The 12,538-nt window shown below is 53.6% G+C and overlaps 1 protein-coding gene across 1 annotated transcript in view; it reads left to right on the plus strand.

Annotated features, from left to right (window-relative positions):
- The first annotated feature begins 1,057 nt into the window (after nt 1-1,057).
- Nucleotides 1,058-12,538, plus strand: part of CORO2B (coronin 2B) — a 49,774-nt gene continuing 38,293 nt past the window's right edge. The window contains exon 1 of the mRNA XM_040969397.1: nt 1,058-1,267. Within this exon, the coding sequence (XP_040825331.1) occupies nt 1,067-1,267 (201 nt within the window). The 5' untranslated portion in view covers nt 1,058-1,066. The remainder of the gene's footprint in view (nt 1,268-12,538) is intronic.

The following is a 12,538-nucleotide window of genomic DNA, read 5'->3' on the forward strand; positions in this document are numbered from 1 at the left end:
CCTCTCTAGACACCAGGTGGCCCCTGTGATGCATGTCTGCCCCAGGAGCCATGACCCAGGTCTGAACTCCCCCACCACTGCGAAGCCGGACTCCATGGAGAGTTGCCTGTTCTGTCATAGAGCCAACCACACCTGCACTTCTGGGCCCAGCCAGGGGCGGGCACCGGTGGAGGCAGAAACATCTCTTATGGGTTGATTGGCACCCATGTTGTCCTGGGTGAACGTGGAGGGCTATGGAGGGTTCCTGCCCCTTTCTCTAGAACAGGTGCTTTTACATGTAAATGGGGTTCCATCCCAGCCAGAGGATGGGCAAGGAAACTGGACTGAAATGGTTCGTGCAACTGGGGCTCCCATTCTCTTCGCCCACAAATATTGGACTGAGAGTCTGGACTGGGACCCAGGATTCAGTACTTCTAATCAGAAGTGATCCATTGGCCTCCCATTGCCCCAGAAGGGCATGGGTGGGACTCTTGGATCTTTGTCAGTCTTCATGGTCCTACTTGACTGTGTGGCCTTGGGCAAGTCACTTGACCTCTCTGTGCCCAATGATGGTGATGTACAGGACCCAGAGAAAGCTGGGATGGCCTTGTCTGTGCACTGGACACTGCAGAACCAGAGGAGGAGATGCTGAGTGACAGGTTCCCTGGAGCACAGAGGGACGCCCTCCTCCTCCCAGGCCCTGCCATCAGCATTGTAGCCCTATAACCCCCATTTTTATGAACATGAACCTGAGCACAGTTTCAGAGTGTGGGAGGCAGTGCCTCTGCGGTGCTGCTTTTCCCTGTGGTGGGAGGGCCCTGCCACCTTTCCAGAAGGTAGGGAGGACCCGTGGACCAGATGCAGGCAATGTTTGAGAGCCTCGGCCCGGTCCCTGGAGGACTTCCTCCAAAGGCTGAGTCCTCAGGTGAGCAGTGCACACACGGTGGTCCCGGAACTTCCTTCCTGCAGGAGGAATGGGTTGGGGGCTGCCATCGGGGCTTGCCCACCTGCTGCACCCCTCTTGCCAGTGCCTGGGCCCTTCACGACGTCACAGCCAGACTGACCAGCGTCTCTCTGACCCCGACAGATGTCCTGGCGTCCGCAGTACCGCAGCTCCAAGTTCCGAAACGTCTACGGGAAGGTGGCCAACCGCGAGCACTGCTTTGACGGCATCCCAATCACCAAGAATGTGCACGATAACCATTTCTGCGCTGTCAATGCCCGCTTCCTGGCCATCGTCACTGAGAGCGCGGGGGGCGGCTCCTTCCTCGTCATCCCCCTGGAGCAGGTAGGTGGGTGGGTGGTCCTGGGGTTTTCCCCAAGGTGTGACCACAGGATGTGGGAGGCTTGAGATGGCTTTCCAGAGCCTGGCACGAGGTGTCCACAGGCATGAGGGAATGGGGTACACCATGTCCCAAGACCAGGTGCAGCTCTATGGTTCTGCACCCTGGGTGTCCTTTGTGTATGCAGCTGGATAAAGATCCAGCCCTGGGTGCCTTGGCCAGCTGTAGGACTGGCTTGGGGAGAGCTTGGAAATGGTCCCCCTGCTCCCTGCTTCCTGCTTCGTGCCTCCAGGTCTCCCCACCCATGCATGCTTGGTTGCCTACGTGCACGGAGCTGATTAAATCTGCAAAGACTGGATCATGAAATTTTTAAACTGCAGCAGTTCAGGCGGAGTCCCCAGAGGCCCGTGGGAGGTCCCACGCCTCAGGGAAGGTGCTCGCTGTCAGTCCCCGTGTTTATGCCTGAGTTCCCCCTTCCCATCCTAACTCATCCGCACTCCCACCCTGGGCCAGAGCACTGGCCAGATAAGAGGGGGCAGATGTGTGCAAAGGGAAGCCCTGGTTCTCTACTCTGTTGGCAGCTGGTGGTGGAGCAGCTTTCATCCGTACCTTCCCATGGGTGTGGGGCAGTGCGGGGCATAGGCTTGGACAAAGCTTAGGGCAGTGCTTCCTTCCACCACAGGGGTCAGCTCCAGGGACATGGGGGACATAGCCTGATAGGGACACGGGGGGGTAGAGCCTGCGGGGACATGGGGGACAGAGCCTGACAGGGACACGGCGGGGTGGGGGGGGAAGGTAGAGCCTGCAGGGACACAGGGGACATAGCCTGATAGGGACACGGGGGGTAGAGCCTGCAGGGACATGGGGGACAGAGCCTGACAGGGACACGGGGGGACAGAACCTGATAGGGAGAGACAGCTCGAGAGTTCGGGCAGCAGTGGGGACTTGGCAGCAGGTGGTCTGACTTTTGCCACTTACCAGGCTCGTGGCCTCTGCACCCTGTCGTGCTAAAACCAGGTTGCTGCCTGGCAGAACAGGGGATGTGAGGGTTCCTGGTGAACCCCCTTACACATGTGGTGGTTGGTCACTTTTTTAGGTGGGTGGGGAAGTTGTTTGCTGAGCTTCTCAACTTTGCAACCCTCCCCCACTGCAGAGGCAGCAAAACTGCCTTCTTTCTTGCCTGCTGGCCCAAGCCAGTGACCTCTGGCCTTTGTCGACCTGCGGACTGGCCCAGCGCCCTGCATCCACCGTGCGCTGAAAACCCGTGGGCCGCTTCTCTCCCGGCTCCAGCTCCACAGCCGGCACCCTGCCATACCTCACTTCGTGGCTTACAAAGGTCAACTGTCAGTGCCTCCCTTCATGACGAAATTGCTTGCAGATGGACTAAAGATCTAAGCCTTAAAGGGGGAAAGATAAGCTGCAATGCATTAGAAGAAAGGGGAGCATTTCAAAAATCGAGCAATGATAGAAAAATCGTGCAGCAAGGCAGGCTTCCCTAGCAAAACGAGAATCCCCAAAGATGTTCAGGACAGGATGAGCAGTTCAGAATCGCTCTTGTTTTTTAGAAGATTTATTTATTTGAAAAGCATTGCAACAGGGAGGAGGGAAGAGAGAGAGCTTTCATCTGCGGATTCATTCCCCAGTGGCTGGGTCAGGCTGAAGTCAGGAGTCAGGGGCTCACAAATACTTGGGCCACCTCCCACTGCCTTCACAGGTGTGTTAGTAGGAGGTGGAGAAACTGGGGTAGGACCTGGCTCTGAATAACCCGCTGTGCCACAACAACAGTCCCTAGAAGATGTTAATTTTTTTTTTCAAACATAAAGTGAGTACACTCTAATGAAACAAATTTCAAAAACACCACACACCTGAATACAATATTTGCAGAATATAATAGGAAAAAAATTGTATCTAGAATTATGAAGATTCTTAAAGAAGCAAATAAGGAAAAGAACCTCCCCCCACCCGAAAAATGGGTAAGCTGTAGGAACAGGCAATCCCCAGGAGATAAAGTGTGCCTGTTAACCTGCTCATTGGGATTGTCTTCAGCATGGCCACAGTGGGATGGTGACAGGTGTGCGACCGTGTTCAGCATGGCTACATGAGATGGTTCAAATCTCTCCTGGCCGGACGTAAGTGGGGCGGTTTGGCAGGCTCTCCTTGTGTTCAGAGATGCACTTTCACCTCAAGAATCCATTCTGCAGAAATGTTCATCATGTATAATACACAGACAAGGAGAGGTTTTCCACGTGCTGGATCACTCCCACAAGGCCCCCTAGCAGCTACCACTGAAACCAGTAAGCCTGGACCTCAGGTCAGGTATCCCCCATGGGTGGTCAGGAGCCAAGCACCCACTCCCTCCCAGGCTGTGCCTCAACAGGAAGCTGGGGCCAGGACTGGTGCCAGACTTGGATGCAAACCCTTGATATGGGGTGTGGGTGTGCACGGGACACTTCTGTGCCAAATACTTTCTTGATTCCTTTAAAGTATCAACAGAAATATATTTTTTTCTATCATTGCTCGAAAGTTCCTAACTGCTTCCTCTCGGTTGCGTAATTATAACAAAGTTTTTCTATGCTGTTAGCAACGCTGGTCTGGAATGTGACCAGCTTTTATAAACACTTGTGAACTACAGAAAAGAAAGTGTTTTAAAAAGAAGAACAGAAAGCTATTTAAAAGAAAGTTACAGAAAGAGAAAGGGAAGGGAGAAGAGAGACATTGAGAATCTTTCATCTGCTGGTTCATTCCCCAAACATCTGCTAGTAAATTCTGGTTGAAGTCAGGAACTTTTTAAATATCTCCAACATGAGTATGGGGCCCCAAGCACCTGGATCATCTTCTGCCACTTTCATAGGAGCATTAGCAAGGAGCTGGATTCCAAGTGGAGCAGCCAGAACACCAACTGGCTCTCAAACGGGATGCCGGTGGCTTAACATACTGCACCACAACACTGGCCCCTAGAAAATACAGTACTCTTGACAGGGTATAAGATGCGCTGTGTACAAGAAATCTTCAGAAAGTTCATGAAAGAGGTATACTATAAAAAACCACAACAAAAGGTGGATTTTAAAATGCTTTTTGCAGCAAGATAAATATATCTTAGTTATATTTTTCCACAAACTTTTTGAAATTCCCCTCTTAGAAATATGATCTCTTGGGGCCGGCTCAACAGGCTCATCTGTCTGCCATTGCTGGCATCCCATGTGGGCACCAGTTTGTATCCCAGCTGTTCCACTTCCGATCCAGCTCCCTGCTTCTGACCTGGAAAGGTAGTGGAGGATGACTCAAGTCCTTGAGACCCCGAGGGAGCTCCCGGGTTTGAATCAGCTCCACTTTGGCCATTGCAGCCGTTTGAGGCGAGAACCAGCAGTCGGATGGTCTTTTCTCTATCTCTCCTTTTCTCTATAAGTCTGCCTTTCAAATAAAAGTAAATACATTTTATTTTCAAAAGAAAGAAATATGTGACACCTAGCCAAGTGTCTTCAATTGGATTCATTTTCGTGATCTATTTTGTGTCGTCTGATTAGCATGAGAGCAATGACTTACCTTCCCAGCTGACTTCTCTTGTTTCACTCATATTAAATTTTCACATCACAAAAGTACTCAGTGATTTGTGCAACATCTTTGGAATAGTGAAAAAGCAGTGAACTACTGCCTTTCAGGTGTCTGAAGAAGGAAGTGGGACTTAGGGCTTGGGACATCCACATGGAGGGATCCTGTGCAGTCAGCAAAAGTGAGGAAGCTGGAATGGTCATTCCTGAATGGTCAGGCTCAGGATTGCTTTGCACTCTGTTATCTATCTGTCTATCTATCTATCTATCTATCTATCTATCTATCTATCTATCATCTGTTTACTTATTTGAAAAGCACAACCTTCATTAAGGAGAGAGATCTTCCATACACTGATTCATTCCCTAGATGGCTGAAACAGCCAGGGTTGGGTCAGGTGGAAGCCAGCTTGAACCAGGAATTCAATCTTGTTCTACATGGGTAGCAGGGGCCAAAGCTCCTGGGCCATCCTCTGCTGCTTTCCCAGATGCATCTGCAGGGAGCTGGATGGGAAGTGGATAAGCTGGGACTTGAACTAGTGTTCTGATATGGGATCTGGGACTCCCAAGCCATGGTTTTCCCCACTACGCTGCAGCACTGGCCCGGAATGGATCTGCTGCCTGTATCTGCCATGCACTTGGGCACTCAGCACTGCTCCCAGTGCTTGTGCCAGAATCTGGCATTCAGTTGGAACTTGAAGTAGCCATGGGGAGAGGGTTTGGTGGAGAGGGGAGCCCTTGGCAGGGTGGGAGCATGAGAAAGGACCCCGGTGGTAGCAGTCTACATGGACAAGGGTTCAACTGGGCAAAGAGGAGCTGCCTAGGAATCTGGACCAAGCCCTGTCCTTCACACTTGACAGTGTGCTGCCCCTTGCATCCGGGGTTGAGCCTGCAGGCAAGGAGGGCAGAACGGTTAATAACCTTAGCTCTAAATTCAGAGCCCCCCCTTGTATATCCAGCAGGGCCGGAGCTGTTGCACACTGGCCAATTTTCTAGGAGGAAGAAATTTATCCTATGTTTAGCTCCAGCTCCCTCCTGATAGGATCTCCCCTTGAAGGTAGTTTTCCGTAATAGTGAATGCAAACACAGAGAGGATGGTCACCCCGACATGCTCCGGGGGTGGGCATGAACTCAGCCCTCCCTTTGCTCCTCTGCAGCCTCAGAAACACCTCACCCTTGCTGGTTCTTTTGTGTGTTCTTGTCCCTCTACTGTCAGGGCTCACTTCTGGTTCCCCTCTTGCTTTACTGGGACACTGGGAGGTTGGGCAAGGGGGAAGGTTCAGGATCCCCAAATCCCTGCCTGAAACCAAGCCTTTTGGGATGTTATGAGGGAGCTTTTTTTTTGCCCTTTATGAGAGCACTGCAGAGACAGTGAACAAAATAAACAACTCAGTTGGGTGCAAAGAATTTTGAAACCCAGGCATGGTGTTTGCATATTAAGCATCATCCCCAAGCTTTGTAAAGTCCTTTAGATTGTTCTCCCTAAGCCAGCTGGTCTGAGGTCTCGATATTTGGGGGATCACTTTTTTCTGCAAAGTCAGAGGATCTGTGTCCAGAAGAACGAGCAACAGCAGTTGTGATGTTTGACTTTGCCAGTTCTAAGGATTCTTGTCTGAACAGATCCCCCCAGCAGGTAGGGACGGCCCCTGGGGGAGGCTGAGTCTGCAGACCAGGCAGGAGCTGAGCCTGAAGCGTGCTGCCCAGTCAGCGCAGTAGCTGGATCAATACCAGCTTGCTTGGTTCTGGACCCATGACTCACTCACTGCCACGTTGCTGATGAGCACAAGGCTTCTAGCTGGCAGATCTTGAAGGAGCAGGCTTGCTTTCGCTGGTCGGAGCTCATGTCCAGGCTTCTGCCAAGAAGACCAAAGCCAGCTGCCAACTCCCCTGGCACGGACTGGAATGTTAAGATGCAGATGGGGGAGCATTCAGATTTCTGGTTCCTGGCACAGCTTGGGTGGGGGGCCCTTAGAAAGATTCCAAAGATGAGGCGCTGTGCCCAGCAGCTGATCCATCCCAGGGCTTAACCCAGGGTGCCCCAACCCTTTCCCTGTTGCCTTTCCCAGACCCAGGCCAGGCCTGGAAGCTCAGCTTCTCATGCCTAAGCTGTAGCCAGCTGCCTGGTACCCCAAATGGCACTGGCAGGAAGAGGCACAAATGCTGGCCAGGAATCAGGAGTGTTCTGGGTTCTCCTGGCACCCAGCTGTTGTGAGCCCTTCTTGGACACTGGAAGCCAGGAGAGCAGGCTCCTCAATCCCAGGCAAGAGCAGCAGATTTGCACGGACTTCCCATGTGAAGAAGGAAGGGAGAACGGAAGAGAAGGAAAGAGAGAGAGAGAGAGAGGAAGGATTCCATGGCAACAGCAGCAGTGAGAGGCTGGGGAGGCGCCCTAGAGCAGGAGACTAGAGTGGATTGCATCAATCCTTCAGAGCCTTGAGGTTGGTAAGGGGCCAGGCAGGCGTGCCTGGGTTTGGTAAGCAGGTGTTCCCTGACAGGGTCAAGGAACCTGCCCCCTGCTGGGTAGAGGGAGTTTTGCAGCAGGTGCATTGCACAGAATCAGAGACCATGGGGGCAGCAACACCTTCTTGGCCCCAGGGTATCACAGGCCTAATCACTGCTGGGCAGCTTCCGCAGGAGTGGCTCTACAGGGGTGAGCGGGGTACAGATGAGCTGCAGCACAGAGAGGGGCAAAAGTGCAGGGGAAGGGCAGGACCTGGAGCAGGAGGCGGCGCAGGGCAGCGGCCGGCGGCAGAGGCTCTCCAAGACAGCTCTCTGCCTCACCACTCAGCCTTCCTGTGCCACCAGCTTGGCTCTCTGCATGGTGCCAGGGTTTTGGACCACATGACCTCAGGGGTTCATTGTAGCCCTAACGACCTGTTCCTTTCCAACACCATTGCTTTCACCTGGGTTCTCCCAGAGTACAGAATACAGAAAGGCTCCTGTTGCCCCCTTAAGGCCCTCTCAATGCTGCCAGCCTACCCCTTCCGTGCTCTGGTACCCATCCAGAGGTGTCTTACACTGTTGGAATGCTTTCCTACCTCTGCATTCTTTACTTTTTCATTAAGAGCATTATTTTCATTTAATTTCAAAGACGGGGAAAGGTGCAGAAAAGACAGAGAGGGATTCTCTATCCACTTGTTCACTCCCCCAGATACCCGAGGGGGTGGGGCAGACTGGAGCCAGGAGGACTGAGTTTTCCATGGCAGTGGTAAGGACTCAAGCATTGGAGCCAGCATCTCTTGGGCTGTGTCTGAGCAGGAGGCTGGGTTGCAAGGGAAGGAACCGGGGCTGCAGTCCTGTGCTCTGATGTGAGATGAGGGCATCTCCAGTGGTAACTTTACCTCTGTGCCAAATGCCCGCCCACCTCTTCCTTGTTTTCTAGACAATTGGTCCATCTCTCTGTCCATCTTATCAGGCACTTGTTGTAGTTCAATCATGGTTCTAGGCCGAAGCTGCCTCCAGATGCAAAGCCAAGTCCTTGTCCGCCTGGAATTCAGTCCAGTTGGTGGCCTTTCCTGGACCACAAGGGCCGTTTCTGGTTTGCTCAGACTCCCGTTTAGTGTGGCTACTCTACAATGGGGCACAGGGCTGACCTGGGGCTCCATCTCCCCTGAGCTGGCAGTGCCTCCCCTCCAGGATCCTGCAGGGGCTGCCTAGACTGAAGGAGACCACATCCTCTCCTTTGAGCCCCGTGGCCTGAGCTGCTCTTACAGCTGGATCCAGGAGCAGAAGGGCCGGTTCCTCCATGGTGCCCATTGTGCTTGAGAAATCATGAGAAAGGAAGCAGAGAAGATGCCCAGCCCAGGCTGAGGCCTTAGGTGCAGTCCCAGGTCCGAAGCTCCCCCCCACAGCTAGCTAGCATCGAGCCCCCCGACTGGGAGACCCCAGGCCTTCTCCCTGCTCCCCGTCAGTGTGTGTGTAAGGTGTGTGTGGGGGGAATTCAGAGAACATCTTCCAAATCCATGTTGCAGATCTTCCCTCAGTCGTCCTTTGTTCTTCTGGCTGCCTCACAAGCCTGCTGCAATTTGCATCTCAAAGCAGGTGACAGCCTGAACGTACAGTGAGTGACTTTGGGAGAAAGCGGGGAGAGGGACAAGTCCCAACTTCACTCGGTTTGATGGAGGCCTGAGATTGACAGCTTTGCCTCCTGTTTTTCCCTTTTTTGGAAGAATGGCTTTTTTTTTGAGAGAAGTGAGAGGCAAGCTTCTACACAGAACTGGAAGTGCAGTTCCTTTATTTGAATTCAAGGCTAAGGGGTGCAGGATATGGAGCTGTGGCCCGATTGCTGGGCGCCCTGGGGGGTCAGACTCCGCACCCCTCACAGTGCGCCCTGTGACTCTCAGCTGCGGCTCCAGGCAGTGGTCACTCTGAGAGCTGTGCACACTGTCACCCTGCCCAAGATGCCTGCTGGGTTCTAACCCAGTTTGCCTCTCGTTTGCTCTGCCCCTCCGTTCCCTTCCAAGGCCTCACAACTCCATCCCTCTCTATGAAACCCTCCCTAGGCCCATGACCACCCTGGCCCTGGCATGTTTGTACAATAGTAATGGCTCCTGGCTCACAGGTGCACTGGTGATTAAGGAGAAGCAGTGAGTGTGCAAGGTGTAAGTTGGTTACTGCAGCCTGGGTACTCAAAGCAGGGGAACCCCTGGGAACAAGGAGCTGTACCCCCGATACACCCCAGGCCTGCCTACTTCCCTAGAGCTGGACTGTCACCAGGGTTCCATGAGATGTGGCAGAGCCAGGCTTTGCCACAGTGTTAGGCAGACAGCAAGTGCCTAATAAAGCTGAGTTGCAGCACCCCCTGTTTAATCTTCAGAGTAAGGCAGTGGTTGGTGGGAACCAGGGTAGCCCGGAAGCTGGCTGGCTTCCCAGTAGGCACAGGCCCGTTGGACTGGCATGAGCTGAAGATTCGTGCCCTGAGCTCGCCTGAAGCCCCCCAGTGCTCCAGTCCGTGCCCTCGTGAGCCTGTGCAGGCACTGCCCCAACTGCGGTCGGCGTGGGCACAATGCTACATTCTCCAGGCATCTTTTCATGTGTGCCCATGTAAGTCCAGCCCAGACAGAAAGGTCCTAGCCTTGCCTGCCCAACCTGCCCAGCCGCTTGTTGGGAACCTTTGCCCTCTGTCACTTGTCAGAGCCCCAGACTCCTCTCCCTGGATGTGAAGGGTTAACAGTGCCCTGCCTTTGCCAATGGCCACCAAGGAGTAGAATTTCATTTTTTTTTTAAGATTTATTTTATTTGAAAGGCGGATATACAGAGAGGAGAGACAGAGAGGAAGAGTGAGCGCAACGGCCGATGCTATGCCGATCCGAAGCCAGGAGCCTCTTCCGGGTCTCCCACGTGGGTGCAGGGTCCCAAAGCTTTGGGCCGTCCTTGACTGCTTTCCGGGGCCACAGGCAGGGAGCTGGAAGGGAAGCGGGGCTGCCGGGATTAGAACCGGCGCCCCAAGGAGTGGAATTTCAATGTGCAGGGAGAATGTCCACCCAAGGTACATCTACAAGCCCCCGAGAGAGGTCCACCAGGGACTGATTGTGGGGTTCACTGGCTCAGGGCTGCAACTCTGGGGATTGCCCGCAACCCTAACAGCTGTGCCTGAGATCCAGCACTTCAGGGAACAGAGGTGACTAGGGTGAGTGGCACTAAGGTGGCCTGGCTTGAAGCAGAGCCTCTCTGCTAGAGCCAGGGGAACCAGAAGACCCCATCACAGGCCCTTCCTGCTGCAGCTTCCAGAACAACAGAGGGCTCTGGGCCCCAGGGCAGTTTCTGGGGTGCTTGGATGGCCTTGCTCGTGTCCCTGCCCCCATCTCCATCCTGAAGGTCACCTTGATGTGGGGAGGGAGGAGGGAGTTGTGTGCACTGTCACCAGCCTCTTACACCTGCCTCCATCTCTCTGTTCTCCTCCACTCCCTGTCTGTTCCGCTTGGCCAAGACCTTGATTGCGGTTGCTAAGCAACCTGTGCTGGAGTTTCTCAGTGGGTTGTCAGGTAAACCACGGAGGAGGAAGAAAGGGGGCAGCAATACCTAGAACTCCTACAAGGCCCAGAGAGGGCAAGATACTTGTTCAAGATTGCACAGCTGGTTTGTGCTGCATAGGCTGGATAATGGATATGGGAAGCAAACCCTCAGGAAGCCTCACCCAGAAGACCCCCAGGCAGCAGCAAATCCTGAAGGACTTCCTGTGAGAAGTGCCCCCTCTCCTCAGGATGCCAGGTGCTTGGGTGCCCAGGGCCTGGGTTCCAATCCTGGTTCTGCCATTCGCTGGGCACAAGGTGTGGGTAAGGCACTTCCCTGGTCTATGCCTGCTTCATCTTTTAGGAAGTTGGAGGAGCGCTGGTTCCAAGTGACTCAGCAAGGGTCTTTGCACACACTGCAGGTGCCAGGCCAGGAGCAAGCCCCTCCGTGTGTGTCACATACACGATGCCCTGATGGGCCCTGGCACATCTTCCCCATCTGGGACCCTGACCCCCACTCCACCTCAGCACTCTCCATCTCACAGCAATTCTGCCTCCATTTGAAAACATAGATACTGAAAAAATGCTCTCACTGCCCCCTCCTCCAAATAGCCTTTTTTTTTAAGATTTATGTATTTATTATTGGAAAGGCAGATGTACAGAGAGGAGGAGAGAGAGAGAGGAGGAGAGACAGAGAGGAAGATCTTCTGTCTGATGATTCACTCCCCAAGTGGCCACAATGGCCAGTGCTGTGCCGACCCGAAGTCAGGAGCCAGGAGCCTCTTCCGGGACTCCCACATGGGTGCAGGGTCCCAAGGCTTTGGGCTGTCCTCAACTGCTTTCCCAGGTCACAAGCAGGGAGCTGGATGGGAAGTGAAGCTGCCAGGATTAGAACCAGTGCCCATATGGGATCCCGGCGCATTCAAGGCGAGGACCTTAACCATTACACTGTTGTGCCAGGTCTCCAAACAGCCTTTAATTCTGTTTTTCTATGACCTGTTGAAGTCTCCATGTTTGGTAAAACATTTGGAAAACTTCAGTTAATTAAATAAGAGCCATAGATACAACCAACAATAGGAAATGTGCTTGTCAACTGTGAGCTAGATTGTGATTGTGAGGCGGTGTTTGGGCCCTGAGTGCATTTGTTTGGGAAGTAACACGGTCAAATGCAAGTTGTAATTCACAACCCTGGTTTCCAAGCCAATGGGCGACGGGCTGGACAGTGCTCTGGGTTCGTGGCCTCCGGTGGTGTGGGAAAGACCTCTGAATGTTCTGATGGCAGGTTCCCTCAACCCTTACTAGGGTCTGTTGCCTGCAGCTATCAACAGAAAACTTGCAGCCTTTCCCATTGGGGTGCATGGCTTTTCCTCCCACCCCAACTGGCAGATCTCTGATAAAGGAGGCCTGAGATGAAATCGGAGGGGGGCGTCTCTGTAGAGCATCAGGAGAGGGGGTTGGCTGTGCTTGGAGTGTGGGGAGGAGGGGCGGTGCAAACTACCCAGGCTCCCCTCACCCCTCTCCACAGACTGTGACCCACGTCAGTCCCCTTGGCCCATCTGTGCCTCAGTTTCCCCATCTGCGGAGCACGAGATGTTGGACAATCTTTCCAGTGTGGACGTTCTGGGAGTCTGTGTCTCTCGCCTGGAGACAAAGGCCCCAGAAGCTTGCAGTTCCACGGGAGTCCTGGACCAGCCAGAGGAACAGCTGGGGCCGGGCTGGCCGGCTCCCAGTCGGTTCAGGGAGGAGGAGGAAGACAGCGAGATGCAGGGTGCTCTCCAAA

The sequence above is a fragment of the Ochotona curzoniae genome, unplaced genomic scaffold (assembly GCF_017591425.1).
Source record: "Ochotona curzoniae isolate NIBS_2020 unplaced genomic scaffold, NIBS_Ocur_1.0 scaffold_4701, whole genome shotgun sequence".
Lineage (NCBI taxonomy): Eukaryota > Metazoa > Chordata > Mammalia > Lagomorpha > Ochotonidae > Ochotona > Ochotona curzoniae.